The sequence below is a fragment of the Calliphora vicina genome, chromosome 5 (genome assembly GCF_958450345.1).
Source record: "Calliphora vicina chromosome 5, idCalVici1.1, whole genome shotgun sequence".
In the NCBI taxonomy this organism is placed as follows: Eukaryota; Metazoa; Arthropoda; class Insecta; order Diptera; family Calliphoridae; genus Calliphora; species Calliphora vicina.
The window spans coordinates 3,933,871-3,952,488 of NC_088784.1; the positions used below are offsets into that span (position 1 = coordinate 3,933,871).

Consider the following 18,618-nt stretch of genomic DNA (forward strand, 5'->3'; position numbering starts at 1 on the left):
TTCCAGCTGATTCAATAAAGAGAGAAAAACTCTGTTTAAAAATAAATTTCGAGCTGCACATAAAATCTGGTAAATACTGAAATTCAGCTATAATGCCAAGCATTTGCAATCTCTTAAAAATTTTCTAGCCCGGTCAACCAGCCGAATCGACACCAAAGCCAAAAATCTGACAAGACTATCACAGGGAACGTGTATCGAACGCAACTGGTTTAATATTTCGTCATGACAACGCACAGTGGATAATATAAGGCGAATGCATATCATAATTATTTCTTGCAAATGTTTGAAATTATCCATAAAACAAGTTCTATCATAAATCTAAGATATCAAGAAATAATTATTTGCAGAAATAATTGTTATTATGTCAACAGAAGTATTCGAAAATGGCGACGAACACACTACTTTCGACTTTAAAGATTTGGGGAGTTAAAATTATACAATATTCAAGAGCGTATTTTTAATATTTATAATTATTTTTTTTAAGATTGTTATACCTTGTTGAAAAGGGCATCTTGTCCAGATTCTATTTTGGTTATGAGTTTTGTATATGTTGTTAGCAGATTTGAAATTTATTCATTTGAAATATATAATGCTTTTTGTCTTACCTACGCAACTTTGACTAGGATTTTAGCTGTTTGCGCCGTTCGCCGCCGATCTAGTTTTAACATAGAATTAAACTTTAAGTTATTGTCTAAAAGATATATTCAAAAATGTTGAGCAACTCAGAAATTAAAACAGAAAATTGTAAATTTAATGAGCTTCTTTATCTTTGCAGTTTTGCATTTCTTATTAAACAAGAATATAATTTAAACAATTATGAAGAGACAAGGAATTAAGCATTCATAAAATATAAGAAATTATATAAGTTTTCTTTAAAAAGTTTCTCATATTGTTTTATTTTCTTTCGTAATTAGTAATTTGAATTTTTTCTGTGAAAACCAATTTTTTTTGCTCAGTGTCTTAAAGATAATTTTATGTAGAAATAAACAAGACATCACTTGCAGAAATCGGTTTATATTTGTAAAAGTTATTAAACTTTTTCGAATAAAGTTCGAAAAAATATACATGGAAAATTAAAAACTGTACAAATATTTTTTTATAGTTTTTTGTTTTTTTATTCATATGCGCTGGGGGAGAAAATGCCAAAAGAGGTAGTAATGAAAAGTAGAATAACTTTTACAATTTTCATCCGCTTTGAAGAATTAAAACCGTGTTTTGTTAAGAACTAAATTTTCTTTATACATTGATATAAATTTGTATAAGCTTTCATATCTAAATAAGCAAAAAATTACTGAGTTGAGGAACATCACTGAAAACGGATTTTTAGAAGAACTTCTGAATTTGAGGGTGTTTCTGAAATTTTTTGACACAATTTCTAATGTACTCAGCGAGTCCTATAAATCTAATGAAAAAATACATAAAAACACCTCTTTACTTTTCTTAACATCTCAATTTTATACAAAATTTAAAAAAAAAAAAATAGAAAATGTATTTTTAATCGTTCATAACTTTTTTTTATAATGATTCGCTTTTTATGTTCGAAAATACAAATTAAAGCTTAAAGTCGAACCTATTCAACAGAGAAAAAAAATATTACAGAAATACTCATTTATTTAATAGTTACAGATTTTTGATCCGAAAATTACAAAAATTTTCCACTGTGCAACGCTCGCCACATGTATTTAGAATGAAGTGGTTGGGAAGTTTTACCTCATTCGCTTTATAGTCTAGACCAGTCATGCCCAAGCCCTATACTCTTGGTACTCTTTTGTTTTTGTAATTGCTCTTAGCTATAGGCTGTGTGTTTTGTATACTCACTAGAGCACTCAGCACTAGCAATACAAAATACACAAACAACTTTGTCTTATTATTTTTTTGTCGTTCTTCACTGAATACACGCATGTTGAAAGCAACAACACTTTCGTATGCTTTGCTGGTAAACATTGACGACTGCGATCATCCATGTAGATTTTGTTTTTGTTTATCGTATGATATTTTAAAAATGTGTGTGATGAAAGTGAGTTTTTTTTTCTTTTTTCTTTGTATGAATTGGTTTTAGCAACAACAAATATTGAATAAAAAGTAGCTTTTCTTTAAATGTATTTGTGTTTACTCTTCCATAAGGAACTTGTGGGCACCCCTGGTCTAGACTAATATTTGTTTCTATCGATGCACAACGCTCTGTCTGGCATACGCTTCACTTTGGAACAGAGCACCTGATATTGTCTTGATTCATTCTAGGTCTCAAAAGATGATCAGTTCTTTTGGATCGGAATCCATTTGTTGCCAATATTTTGAATAGATTTACATATATTGTACAAATCTTTTAAAAAGTCCCGCATTTTTAAGTAATGTTCCCAATATATTAAACAAAATTTATTTTATTTTGTCCAAAAAATGGTGTAGAAAATTTTGAAAGAAATTATATTTCTTAAAGGCACAAATACGCTTAAGATGTAATGATAGAATATAACTTTGTACATTTCATTAGGTCCTGTGTGCAATAACATAAATTCTTAATTTAATAATATAAATTTATTTAGATTTTTCTTGACATAAATCTTTCATGACATAAATTCATCATAATATAAAACTGTTATGACAAAAATTTAATGTAATATAATCAATATCAAAAAATTAATAAATTATGATATCAATTTATGAGAATACAAGTTTTTTAAGACAATGACATAAATTTATCATTTCATAACATAAATATATCTTGACATAAATTTATCGTAACACAATGTTTTCATAACAATGACATAAATTTCACATCATGAAAATATGAATAGTACAATAAGTATATAAACTTGTCATAACATAAACTTGTCATGACATAAATATATCATAACATAATATTATGAAAATATTGTTCAGCTCACTGATTGTTGACAATAAAACCTTTCGTTTTGTTAATTTCCTAACTTCTTACAAAACTTCCCTCATATAATCCTCTAAAAACAACTAAACATTAGCTTTAATTCAAAATTTTGTTTATTTTCTCACATTTCCCCCATTTTCATACACAACATACTCATGTAAGTATGTATATTATGCAACATCCTTTAGCTCAAAATTTGTTTTTGTGTCTACATGCTTTTGTAGGCAATAACAATGAGTTTACACAATAACACCTACAACTCACACTTGCTTAGACACACATACATTTCCACAACAGCAACTAACCCAAATTGCAAGTAAGTATGTGTGTCTCTATAAAATTGTTGTAAAAACCGGTGAAAAATATTTAAACACTACAATGAAGATGACAACAACAAAAAAAATGTTTGCTGCTGCACAAAAAATATAAAATATTTGCTAATTTTGTTGTTGTCGTAGTTAGTTGTTTGTAGTCTTTGTTGCTTTTCGTTTTTTTTTTTTTGTTCTTGTTGTACTTACCTGCGTACATTTGCCATATCGCCACGTTCAACAGCCAACAGAAATTTCTTCTCCTCCATTTGTAATAGTTGTGGTAACCCAACTGGCAGACAACCATGTTTGGTGTTTGATTGCGAAGAGCCTCCTGTGTATTGAGCTTGTACAGGGGCCACCTGCTTTCGAGACGTAAGAAAAGACGTTTAAAGTGAACATAGCAGCAGCAGCCACATTAGTGGTAGCAGCAGTAGTTGGGTATTGTAGCAAACAGGAAACCAATGTAGATGTACCAGCGACAACAATAGATAAAGTAAGAGAAAAAAAAAATTCTTATAAATAAATACACAATATACAAGAAAAAAATATAAACAAATAAGGTATTCATTCAGCCATCTATCTAATAGCTACAAAAAAAACATAGAAATACTTTCTAATCTTTCTAGCAACAATGTGTGTAAAAAACACAAAAACCTAATCTTTATATAGTGAAATAAAAAGAGAGTCGAGTATAAAAGACAAAGAAGCAACCATCATATAGGTAAGTGTTAAACTTTTTCTTAACTGGCAAAGTGTTTGTGTGTGGTAAATGATTTTTCAACTGTTTAAGAGATTAGGCAATCTGAAATCCAAAATAAAACCAAGAGCTTAATTTGACAGGCCAGCAGAGCTGAAACTTACTCTATTATTTGAAGCTAAAGGAACAACTTTTAAATATGAGAAAAATACAAAATTTTGAATAAATTGACTAAATTATTTTAAAAATTGTGTTCTTGTTACACGTACACAAAATGTTTAAGACGGTCGAGTTCTATTACTGATGCTCTGTCATTAAAATACATCATCTCACCCATATGTGGAAAACCACACAAAAATTATTCAGCGATATTCATGAAATTGGTTGACTTTTCCTTCCGCATCAATTTAACACAGATCGCGCATTAATTTATTCATAAATAGTCTTTGATAATTAGAAATTTAAAAAGTGACATTGCTTATCCTGGTGTGTGGATTTCCACACATATCTAATTTGACTAGGATTAGCATTCACTTCACCCTTCACGAAGTATGCTTTTAGATAAATATTCAAAACTATTTTTGTTGAAAACAAATTTGGTGAAGAATTTTTCGTAAACCAAAATTTTGGTGAAAAAAAATGTTGGTAAAAAAAAAGTTGATAAAACAAAATTTAAAAATTCGAAAAACATGCGTAATTATATGTTAAGGTAAATCATGATTTTAACTACAATCAAAATAATATTGCTAGTATGTGTGGAAAACAACACACAATTGTAAACAGTTCTGTTCCATACCGTATGTGTGGAAAACCACACAAAAGGTATCTGTTTCATAATTACTTTCAAAAATTATTCAGCGATGTTCCTGAAATTGGTTGTCTTTTTTTTTTTGATGCGACAACAATTTAGCACAGATCACGCATTAATTTATTCAATAATATTTTTTGATAATTAGAAAATTTAAAAAGTGACATTGCTTATCCTGGTGTTTGGATTTCCAAACATATCTAATTTGACTAGGAATAGCATTCCCTTAACCCTTCACGAAGTATGCTTTGAGATAAATATTCAAAACTATTTTTGGTGAAAAAAAATTCGGGTGAACTATTTTTTCGTATAACAAAATTTTGGTGAAAAAAATGTTGGTAAAAAAAAGTTGATGAAACAATTATATGTTATGGTAAATCATGATTTTAACTACAATCAAAATAATATTGCTAGTATGTGTGGAAAACAACACACAATGGTAAACAACATAAATATTTTTGAGGGTGAGATGAAAGTTCTGTTCCATATCGTATGTGCGGAAAACCACACAAAAGGTATCTGTTTCATAATTTCTTTCAAAAATTATTCAGCGATGTTCCTGAAATTGATTGACTTTTCCTTCCAATTTAACACAGTTCACGAAATAATTTATTCAAAAATATTTCTTTATAATTAGAAATTTAAAAAGTAACGTTGCTTATCCTGGTGTGTGGATTTCCACACATATCTAATTTGACTAGAATTACCCTTCACGAAGTATGCTTTGAGATAAAATTCAAAACTATTTTTATTGCAAAAAAAAATTTGGTGAAAAATTTTTCGTAAACCAAAATTTTGGTGAAAAAAAATTTTGATAAAAAAAGATAATAAAACTAAATTTTAAAATTCGAAAAACATGCCGAATTATGTTATGGTAAATCATGATTTTAACTACAATCAAAATAATATTGCTAGTATGTGTGGAAAACAACACACAATGGTAAACAAGGTAAGTTTATTTAAGGGTGAGGTGAAAGTTCTGTGGAATACCACACAAAAGGTAACTGTTTCAAAAATTATTCAGCGATGTTAATGAAATTGTTTGTCTTTTCGTGTCGCATCAATTTAACACAGATCACGCATTAATTTATTCAAAAATATTTTTTGATAATTTGAAATTTAAAAAGTTTCATTGCTTATCCTGGTATATGGATTTCCACACATATCTAATATGACTAGGATTATCATTCCCTTCACCCTTCACGAGGATGCTTTGAGATAAATATTCACAACTATTTTTGTTGAAAAAAAATTTGGTGAACGATTTTTCGTATGTAAACCAAAATTTTAGTGAAAAAAAGTTGATAAAACAAAATTTTAAAATTCGAAAAAATGCGTAATTATATGTTATGGTAAATCATGATATTAACTACAATCAAAATAATACTGCTAGTATGTGTGGAAAACCACACACAATGGTAAACAACGTAAGTTTATTTGAAAATATTATTTTATAACGAGATATTTAAAAAGTGACGTTGCTTTTCCTGGTGTGTGGATTTCCACACATATAAAATTTATATATAAGTTGACTTGGAGCAGCATTCTTTTCACAAAGTATGCTTAAGGTATATATTAAAAATAATTTTTAATGAAAAAAAAAATTTTGTTAAAAAAAATCGGTAAAAAAAATTTTTGAAAAAAAAAACAAAATTTTGAAAAACAAGCGTAATAATTATATGTTGTTGATGGTAAATCATGATTTTGAATGAAAACAAAATTACATTACTAGTGTAAAATACGTAGACATACCATGTGAGTGGAAAACTACACACGAGTTTAAACTACATAAGTTCATATGATAAGTTATTCCATCATTTTATTCGATTAAATAACAATTAAAAAAACTGCAAAATTTTAGAAATTGTTTAATTTGGGTTTCATTTTTATACCATTACATAACTTGCCGCCAAAAACAATTAACACAATTTAATATAAGCTATAAAACTTTTCAAAGTCTAGTGGCTGTAATTTATGTTGGATGGAAACTGATAGTTAAAAGCTCAATTTCAATTTGTTTTAAATAAGTATTGTCAAAACTGATTCAAGGGCCCTTTAAAGTGTTCAGTTGCTTAAAAGTTTTACCTTTTCAAAAAAACCTTAATATCGACAACATTTTTATACAAATATTTCATTTCCTTTTCGTTTTTTGTCTAACAAAACAATAAAGTATTTATTTATATTTAATCTGGTGGATTATTGCTGTTGTTGCTGCTGCAGCACAATTCTATTCATTTAAAACATTATTAAAACGTGATTTAAGTTAAAACGTTTAGTTAAATTTTATGTTGGAAAATCTACTCAAGTAGGCTTTTATAATATAATTTAAAATAATGTTGTTTTTGTTCATATACTCCTTGTTATTGGTGTTGTATTGTATGGTGTAGATACCTTAAATGCTGATAAACATGTATAAACAAATAAACAACCATGTACTTCTTCAGTTACAAGAGAGTAAACATTAAAATATATACAAACATACATGTTAATACGCATACAAACATGCAAGAGATACTTCAACAAAATACTTAACATACATTCAGGCGGTTGTATGGCAAACAAACAGGCAAAAGATGTAAACAAACAGACAATTAAATTATGAGATAAACTCTGTGTGTTCCTGTTGGTGTTTTTTTAATCATATGTTATTAAAAAAATAGAAATTTAATGAAATTTAAATACAGCTTACATTTTGTTTAATGTTTTATATATTTACTTAAAAAAATTCTACATAACATTCTTAAATTTAATATTATTTGCTTTTATTTATATACAGCAATTTAATAAAATTCTGAATTAATACTTTAACAAAATTACAATTAAATAGCAGGTAATAAATTTTTGCAGAAATTCCCCAATCAATTAGCAACTATTTTTGTTTTGTTTATTTAATAATTTTGTATATTCTTCTTTGAGGTTTCTTTTGTGGCTTCTTATGATTTTCATAATCACATTATTTATTGTTTAAATTTGGGTTTTTCTATATGAATTACTTATTTATATACATAATTGATTTTCAATTGATTTGATGAATTGTTTAGAGAATTTAATTTATAATAAATTTAAATTATTTATAACCGCAATTTTGTGTGTAAAAATTTAAATTTTTGTACGCATTAAACGTTTTTCATTATCCAGCAACATGACGTATGAGTGTTATGGATTTAAAGGCATGAAATTATTTATTACTCATACGCACAGGGGGGTCAATGGAAATATGTAGTTAGAGTAAATTATTCTGAACTACTAAATCAATTTATGGAATTAGACTTTCAAAATATACTCCTCAGGAATGTTCAGTTTAAACATTTAAATATTATTTAAAAATAAAAATATGAATCAATTAAAAAACTGTTAATATTTTCATATTATTACACCGTCCGACAAATCGAGAAATCGAGTTCGTTAGACACGAACAGGATGATATACATCTGAAACTATAAATTTAATGGAGAAAAACTGTGTTTTCAGTTATTCATTTCGTGATCCTGTGTCCTTTTTTAAGGACTTCAAATTTTCAAAGAAGTACATTTTTCAAAAAATATTTAAAAATACTTCTGCTATTCCAACAATGACAAATTGTATGTCAAAAGAACAAGAAGAGTTGTAAAATATTTCGTATTATCTTTATTTTATCCTGTAAGTATTAAAAGATGTCAAAAATGTCCTTTAAAATGTTTATCCTTTAATATCCTTTAAGGTATACTAAATGTCAAAATTTCATCCTTTATATATGGGGGATTTCATGTCAAGTGAACCAACTTTTGAAATCGATGTCTTCCGATCGGGATGAAATTTGCACCAAGGTTAGCTCTATTGGATAGTAACTCAGACACAATTTTTCAACAACATCGGTCGAGAACTCTCTGAGTTATAGGGGGTAAAATTTTGACAATTTGGTCAAACAGGGGTTTTTTCTTATCCATGTAACTTATTACCTATTGTTCTTAGCAAAATGTGTTCCAAATAGTATAGATAGCTATTTCTTCGATCTTTCGAAAAAAAATATTTAAAAAAAAAAATAAAAAATTTTTAATATTTTTTTTCCGAAATCAAAAACTTTTTTGACTTTTTTTTAAAATACGCTATTTTTTTTTATTTTTTCTTAAAATAAAGTTTAGATATTTTCCTTGAACACCTACTTGGTCGCTTAGTGGGATGCGAGTGGGATATCTATCAAAATAAATATTTTGTAACTCAAAACATAAAATTTTTGACTTTTTTTGCAAAATCAAAAACTTTGTTGACTTTTTTTTTCAAAATGGACCCTTTTTTAATCTTTTTTTTTAGGTCAAACAAAAGCTTAGATATTATCCTTGAAGACCCTTTTGGTCGCTTAGTGGGATGCGAGTGGGATATCTATCAAAATAAATATTTTTTAACTCAAGACTTACAATTTTTGACTTTTTTTTTTGCAAATACGATTTTTTTTCCAAATGGGCCCTTTTATAAAATTTTTTTTGTAGTCAAAAGAAAGCTTAGGTCCATTCCTTTAAGATATTTTTAGTCCCTTAGTGGGATGCGAGTGGGATATCTATCAAAATAAATATTTTGTAACGCAAGACATACAATTTTTTAATTTTTTTTTTGCAAAATCAAAATTTTTTTCCAATATGGGCCCTTTTTTAATTTTTTTTTTTGCTCAAAAGAAAGCCTAGGTCCATTCCTTTAAGATATTTTTAGTCCCTTAGTGGGATGCGAGTGGGATATCTATCAAAATAAATGTTTTAACACAAAAATTGTATGTCTTGAGTTACAAAACATTTATTTTGATATATATCCCACTCGCATCCCACTAAGCGATCAAAACCATCTTAAAGGAATAGGCCTAAGCTTTCTTTATAGCAAAAAAAAAAATTACAAAAAGGGCCCATTTTAAAAAAAAGTCAAAAAAGTTTTTGATTTTGCCAAAAAATCAAAAATTGTATATCTTGAGTTACAAAATATTTATTTTGATAGATATCCCACTCGTATCCCACTAAGGGACCTAAAATATCTTAAAGGAATGGACCTAAGCTTTCTTTTGACTAAAAAAAAATTTTTAAAAAAGGGCCCATTTTGAAAAAAAAATCGAATTTGCAAAAAAAAAGTCAATAATTGAATGTCTTGAGTTACAACATTTTTATTTTAATAGATATCCTACTCACATCTTCCTAAGTGACAAAATAGGTCTTAAAGGAAAAGACCTAAGCTTTCTTTTGAGCAAAAAAAATTTTTAAAAAAAAGTCCCATATTGGAAAAAAATTTCGATTTTGCAAAAAAAAATTAAAAAATTGTATGTCTTGCGTTACAAAATATTTATTTTGATAGATATCCCACTCGCATCCCACTAAGGGACTAAAAATATCTTAAAGGAATGGACCTAGGCTTTCTTTTGAGCAAAAAAAAAAAATTAAAAAAGGGCCCATATTGGAAAAAAATTTTGATTTTGCAAAAAAAAATTAAAAAATTGTATGTCTTGCGTTACAAAATATTTATTTTGATAGATATCCTACTCGCATCCCACTAAGGGACTAAAAATATCTTAAAGGAATGGACCTAAGCTTTCTTTTGACTACAAAAAAAATTTTAAAAAAAGGGCCCATTTGGAAAAAAAATCGTATTTGCAAAAAAAAAAGTCAAAAATTGTAAGTCTTGAGTTAAAAAATATTTATTTTGATAGATATCCCACTCGCATCCCACTAAGCGACCAAAAGGGTCTTCAAGGATAATATCTAAGCTTTTGTTTGACCTAAAAAAAAGATTAAAAAAGGGTCCATTTTGAAAAAAAAAAGTCAACAAAGTTTTTGATTTTGCAAAAAAAGTCAAAAATTTTATGTTTTGAGTTACAAAATATTTATTTTGATAGATATCCCACTCGCATCCCACTAAGCGACCAAGTAGGTGTTCAAGGAAAATATCTAAACTTTATTTTAAGAAAAAAAAAAAAAGAAAAAAAAATAGCGTATTTTAAAAAAAAGTCAAAAAAGTTTTTGATTTCGGAAAAAAAATATTAAAAATTTTATATTTTTTTTCGAAAGATCTAAGAAATAGCTATCTATACTATTTGGAACACATTTTGCTAAGAACAATAGGTAATAAGTTACATGGATAAGAAAAAACCCCTGTTTGACCAAATTGTCAAAATTTTACCCCCTATAACTCAGAGAGTTCTCGACCGATGTTGTTGAAAAATTGTGTCTGAGTTACTATCCAATAGAGCTAACCTTGGTGCAAATTTCATCCCGATCGGAAGACATCGATTTCAAAAGTTGGTTCACTTGACATGAAATCCCCCATATATAAAGGTCAAATTAAAATATAAAAAAAGAATGTATTAGTATACAAAAAAGTTTTATTAAGAAGTGCATGTTTTCATTATCCCAACACCCACCTTAAAGTATACCAATCTGCTCAGGATCACTTTCTGAGTCGACTAAACGATGTCCGTCCGTCTGTCCATCCATCCGTGTAAATTTTGTAATCAAACTACAGGTCGCAGGTTCAAAGATAATTGGACAAAATTTGGCACAAGCCTTTATATTGCCCCAAGGACAAAGGCTATTGAATTTGGTTAGAATCAGCCTATTATTTATCCTAGCCCCCATACAATTAGCCTATTTGAAAATAGTTAAGTTCTCATAAATATCTTAATTATAAACATATTCAATCCAAATTCAGCACAATTAAGTTTTATGTAAGCCGAACTCTCACGACCAAATTTCGTAACGATCGGTCAACAATATTCCATAGCTCCCATATAAGCAACATTCTCGAAAATGTCATTAATTACATAAATCTCTGAAATATGTCAATATCCAAACAAAATTCAACACAAAAAATCAAATAATTCAAATTTAAAATATGTTTTAACACTTAAGTAGTTAAGATAGAAGGATGAAATTTTGGCATGTGGTATTCAATATTTGGATCTTTAACTCACTATTTAAAAAGAAAAGAAATATTGGAAATCTAAAAGGTTATTCAAGGATAAAAATTTGAAAAGACATTTTTGACATCTTTTGATCCTTACAGAATAAAATAAAAATAATACGAAATATTCTACAACTCTTCATGATCATTTCACATCAAAATTGACATAGTAGGAGGATGAGAAGAATTTTAAAACATTTTTTAAAAATGTACTCCTCTGAAAATTTGAAGACCTTTTAAAAGGAAACAGGATCTTGAAATGAAATGAAAAACTGAAAATTCAGTTATTGAGTGCTATACGGTGTTACTAAAGAAAAAATAAGCAATTAAGATCTAAACAAAATTTGATAAAGTTTAAAAAATTGTTTCACATTGGCGTTACTCTTTTAAATGTATTGAGCAAATAAATTGTCATATTTGACGTTATTCTCTGTTCATTTCACTTCTTTTAGATTATTTATATTAAAATGCATTATATCGAGTACAAAGTTTATTTATATGTTTGTAACTAAACTGAGAGTTCGTTAAACTGTGTGCGTTAATCAACAATGATACAAATTTTTATAATTTGTCTTGACAAAAAAAATCTGTCCTGACATTAACATAAATTTGTCACTTAATTTGTTATGACATAAATTTGTTATGACATAAATATTTTATGACATAAAACAATTACAATTTAAATTAATCTTGATATTTATTTTCAAAGATATAAATATGTCTTGACATAAATATATTACAAATTGATCTTGCCATGAAGAAAATTATTTTGATATAAACTTGTCTAGACTATAATGATATTTTAACAAACATTTGTTATAACAAAAATGTATCAGCATATAGATTTGTTTTAACATAAACAAATCGTGTACAGCGAGTACCAAAATTCTTAATATATATGTTTATAACCAAACTGATAATTCCTTAAATTATGAGACTACCGTGTATATAAATCAACAGTAAAAAAATTTTGTCATGACACACAAAACTCTGTCATAATATAAATCGAACATGTTATAAAATTGTTCTGAAATAAATTTAATTATGAAATTTGTGGAAATATAAATGTGTTTTGATATAAATTTTCATTAAATACATTTTCCGAAACAAAATTTATCTTGACATAATTTTGTCATGGCATAAATATTGTTATGATATACAATTAGTATTACATAGACTAATCAATATTTAAATTAATCGTGTTATTTATTTTCCATAACATAAATATATCCCAAAATCCATAAACTTCTTGTGTAGACAGCAATGATATATTAATAAACATTTATCATAACATAAATGTATCAGCATATAAATTTGTTTTAACATGCAAATATCATTGCATACATTTTTATCATAAAAAATACTTAAATTTTTCTTGACATAAATTTAACATAACAAAAATGTATCTTAACATAAATTTAATTATGAAAATTTGTGTCATGACATTAATTTGAATTCAATGAATTTTCCGAATTTAAATTTATCTTGACATAATTTTGTTTTGATATATGTTTGTCACGACATATAAACTGCCATATTATATAATTAGTATGACATCAACTAATCACGATTTAAATTAATCTTGATATATATTTTCCATGATATAAATTTGATATTGATATGATATTTTGAAAAAAAATTATAAAAATATAAATTTAACAATATATAAATTTGTTTTAACATAAATATATCATCACTTACATATGTACTTAAATTTTTCTTGACATAAAATTGTCTTAACATAACAAAAATGTATTATGACTTAAATTTAATTATGAAAATTGTTGAAAATATAAATGTGTCATGACATAATTTTGTTATGACATAAGTTTGCAATGACATAAATATTGCAAGGATATATAATTATTATGACATAAACACGTTATAAATAAATCATTTTCATATTTCATGGCATGAAATTGTCTTAACATAAATATATCACAGATCCATCCTGACATAAATACAATTGTTGTGATATAAATTTTACTTGACTGAAATGATATTTTGACAAAATTTTCTCATAACATAAATTTAACAGCATATAAATTTGTTTTAACATAAATATATCATGACATAAATCTTTATAAAAAATACTTAAGTTTTTCTTGATATAAAATTACCTTAATATAAATTTAACATAACAAAAATTTATTTTAACATTTATTTATGAAAATTTGTGAAAATATAAATGTGTCATAATGAAAATTTGCATTTAATTTATCTTGACATAATTTTGTTATGACATATGTTTATCATGCATAAATATTGTCTAAACCCAAATTTAAAAAAAAAAAAAAAATAATTTTGCCTGACTTAAATTTTGCATAATATTCTGACTTCAGAGACGCAATTTTGACACGATATCCATTTTTCTAGCTATAAGAACAACATTTGAGCTATTACATGCATTTATTATAATACAATATTTCCATGGCAATTACAAGAATTTTGCTCATGAATTGAAACATATGGGGATTTGTGTATTTAGGTCTTCAAACTTCGGAAAAAATATTAAAAAAATCCTGGACGTCAAACTTTTGAAATATTTATTAAAAACGAAACATATAAAAATGTACATTAAATTAGGACAAAAAAATTAAAAATGATCCCAAAAACCTTGATAATTCCTCTCGAAAAATCTTGATGAAAACGCTCTCCATGTTCGTCACTCATGTGTCCGAGGTTTATCGGGAAAAAAAGTGAATTTTGAGGGATATATTAACATCCATCAGTTCAAAATTATGTAATAAATTCGCAACAACATCTATGTATTTTAGATTTTTCTTATTCTCCAAAAATTCTTGAACAACAAGTTTAAAATAATTCCATGCTGCATTTTCAACATCTGTTAATAGACACTCAAATTTGGTATCAACCAAAATTTTTCTTATTTGAGGACCCACAAATAACCCTTCTTATAGTTTAGCCTCAGAAAGTCTCGGGAACACGCTGCATAATATTGAAATGCTGGTTTTGTCTTATCTAAAGCTTTTACGAAATTTTTTAATGTAAATAAGCATTTTGCAGTGTTTGTGTTATAGGAAAACCTCGATTTGACTAAATAATTTTTCCGCAAATAAAACAAAAATGGTCTGGGTTTATTTTACACTTTCTAGAAGACATTATAAAATATTTTTTACTTTAGAGTTTTGTATTTAATAGCGATTTATTAACGTTTATCTACAGGAAAGATGTACCTTTAAACAGTATTTATTTTTTTCCCGTTAATTTTTTTTTTGGAATTTGTCAAAACTCTGAAAGAATCTAGTAGCTTCGCCAGAGTATTGAGTACCCAAAAACGATGTCAATACTTAATTACTACAATTCGGTACACTACAGTATGCATTAGTAGTACTCAGGGCAGCTGAAAAATAAAAACCCATATATCTCAAAATTTTGACGTATTGGTGGGAAACAAAAAATGGTCAATTAACTAGCGTTCCTCTGAAAAATGTAAGTTTCATTCCATGAGCAAACAAAAATTTTTGATTTGTAAACTAGTGTTATTTATCAAATAAGTCTGATGACATAGAGTTATCATAACGAAATGTTTTCATAAAAATTACTTAAATTTCCTTTGACATAAATCTGTTTTAATATCAATTTATTCTGAAATAAATTTTCCATGACATAATTTTCTCAATACAGTGATGCAATTGGACATAATATATTTTTTGCTCTTTAAGTATAACTTTATTTTAACAAACAAACATTTATTTTACACACCTTTTATAACATATATCTACCATAACATAACCAATCACATATTGATGACAATAAAGTATATTTCGCATGATATAAAAGTTTTATAAAATAAATAAATCTAAACATAAAATTATTAATACAATAGTTTTCAAGAATCATCTGTTATATACATTTTTCAAAACATAAATGTATCGCATCATCATTTTAATAAGGTTATTTAAATTGATAAATTTTGTTATTTTGACAAGAATTTATCATTATATTATTAAACAAACACTTTAATTTTTTTCGCAATTCTTGTGTGAATTTTTAAATTCGTTAATATTTTATATGATTTACAAAATGTCATGCAATTTTTAAAAAAAGCTAAACTTTGTTATTTTCCAATAGAAAAAAGTTTTTAAGCATTTTTCTTAACATGCGCATCTTTGTTATTTTCCAACACAAAAAAGTTTTTAAAAATATGACTGATTTGATCTAAAATTGTATTCTAGATCACAAAAAAGAACAAACAAATAATTCATTTCTGTTTTTATTGTTATAAAATTTCATAAAAATCATAAATACCCTGACGTATGATTACTATTAAACTCAAAATATAACTCATACTTCTAATGCAAACAACAAACTATATGAAATAAAACCAATTGAAATTTACAACATTTTTCAAAATTCACTACAAAACTTTAACTAACTAACTAACTACTCCAATGAATAATAACAACTTTTCTACAATTGCCAACCATAGAGAGATAAAAAGAGTTTGAGAAAAAAATTTGTCAATATTACTTACACCTTTGAAAATGTTCTTTTTCACGGCAGCCATACTGAGATATTGTAACTGGCAGCTGTAGTTTAGACAACAAAACCGCAAAGTGTATTACAATTTTATTTACTTTTTACTTAAACTCTGCTTATAACAACATCAACATTATTATTAGAAAAAAGTAGTGTAGAAGTTTTGTATTTTGCTCTAGAGCAGACACAAAAGTCACACAATAAAATCCAAGTTTATTGTTTAAAATGAAATTGTAATCACAAAGTTTTGTTATTGTTTTGTTCACTCACACACAGTTAAATTAAATAATAAAAAGTTTTATTAGAGAATTTTGGCAAGACAATGAACTTTGATGACACCTTATTACTCTTTATTTTCAGCATGCCCCCTTTTTAAGGGTGTTTGCAAAGTGACAGCCAAGCAGCTTAAATTCAGTTTCAATATTTATTTTGAAATTATAAAGAATAAAATTTAGAAACAGTTTTTATTTTTTGTTTTATATTTTTGCAATTGTTTTTATGTTCCATTCATTTATTTATTTATTTAGCTTAATTTTTATTTTATTTATGTGTTTGTTTTGTTTTGTTCTCCTCTCTTAAACTTCACACTCAAACTCATATACACACATATATGTTGTTTTGTTTTTGTTATTGTTTTTTCAGTTGTATTAGATGGGATTAAAAGTTATTTTAAACTTAAAGCTGCTTATAACGTATGTGTGTGTGTCTGTCTGAGGTTTTTTTAAATGAATTTTATTTTATTTCTATTTAGTTGTTGGTTTCTTTTTCCAGCTCACATATAAAAATCAATGTTAATTAAACTGTACACAACTGTAAATAAAGTTAAATGTATTAAAAATTTAAACAAAATTTATTAGATAATGGAAGGAAATAATTAGTTTAAATTTCTATAGGATTTTTATTTGAATTTAATTCAATTTATTATTAAAATTTAATGTGTTTTACTGTTTTTATAATTTTATTTTTTTGTTTTTATATATTATGCAAATTTTTGTTGTCTTTGCATTTTCGCGCTTTAATTTTTAAGGTGTTAATAAACTATATTTTTATTTTTTAAATAAATTTGCTAGTGTGTTCTCTTATAAAGCCACTTGAAAACTACTTTGAATATAAATTCTTTATAGATTTGGGCCAAAAGAGATGGCATTATTTTTGTAGAAATATTTATTAAAAATTCGAATTAATGCCCTATAACAGGGTATAACTGTTTGAAGATGATGCTTGCCAGCACAGAGATACTTTAATTAATGTTTTGTTTATAATTTTGGAAATAAATGAGAAATGATTACAATTTTTTTGTAAATTTGGACCTTAGAAAAGTTTTAAAAATAAAATTTTATTCAAAATAAACAAATGCTTAATGAAAATATATTAAAAGCTATTTCAGGATATAAAAGGTAAAATTGATCTTATGACATAAAAAAAAATGTGTCATAACTTTACCATAAGATAAATCTTTAATGACATTAATATCATTACAATATTTTATCATAACATAAATCTGTCTAGACATAATTTTGTTATGACTTAGATTTATGTGTTAAGATACATTTATCTTGATAAAATTGTATAAATATAACTGACATATACATGACTTAACATAAATTTATGGCCAAAAATTCTAAAATTAATAATGATAAATTCATATCATGACATAATTTTATCATAACATAAATCTATCTTGACATAACTTTGTCATGGCTGAGATTTATGTATTATTTATCTTTATATAATTGTATAAATCTAGAAATTTTTTCTTGATATGTTTATATTATGACATAAGCTGACATAACATAAATTTATGGCCAACAATTCTAAAAATAATAATGATAAATTTATTGCATTTGTCTTGACATAATTTTGTCATGACATTTGTCTTGATATGTTTATATTATGACATAACTGACAGATACATGACAGACCATAAATTTATGGCCAAAAATTCTAAAATTAATAATGATAAATTCATATCATGACATAATTTTATCATAACATAAATCATTCTTGACATAATTTTGTCATGGCTGATATTTATGTATTATTTATCTTGATATAATTGTATAAATCTAGAAATTTGTCTTGATATGTTTATATTATGACATAAGCTGACATAACATAAATTTATGGCAAACAATTCTAAAAATAATAATGACAAATTTATTGCATGACATAATTTTATCATAACATAAATTTGTCATGACATTTGTCTTAATATGTTTATATTATGACATAACTGACATATACATGACATAACACAAACTTATGGCCAACAATTCTAAAATTAATAATGATAAATTTATAACATGACCAAATTTTATCATAACATAAATCTGTCTTGACATAATTTTGTCATGACTGAGATTTATGTATTATTTATCTTGATATAATTGTAAAAATCTAGAAATTTGTCTTAATATGTTTAACTAGCTTGAAATAACATAAATTTATGGCAAACAATTCTAAAATTAATAATGATAAATTTATAACATGACCAAATTTTATG

At 26.0% G+C, this 18,618-nt stretch overlaps 1 protein-coding gene across 1 annotated transcript in view; it reads right to left on the reverse strand.

Moving 5' to 3' along the window:
• Window positions 1-16,143, reverse strand: part of trpl (transient receptor potential-like) — a 40,379-nt gene extending 24,236 nt beyond the window's left edge. Inside the window, exons 1-2 of the mRNA XM_065510882.1 lie at window positions 16,111-16,143; window positions 3,403-3,554 (exon numbers count right to left, since the gene is read on the reverse strand). Of these exons, the coding sequence (XP_065366954.1) occupies window positions 3,403-3,554; window positions 16,111-16,143 (185 nt within the window). The remainder of the gene's footprint in view (window positions 1-3,402; window positions 3,555-16,110) is intronic.
• Between the last annotated feature and the right edge of the window lie 2,475 nt (window positions 16,144-18,618).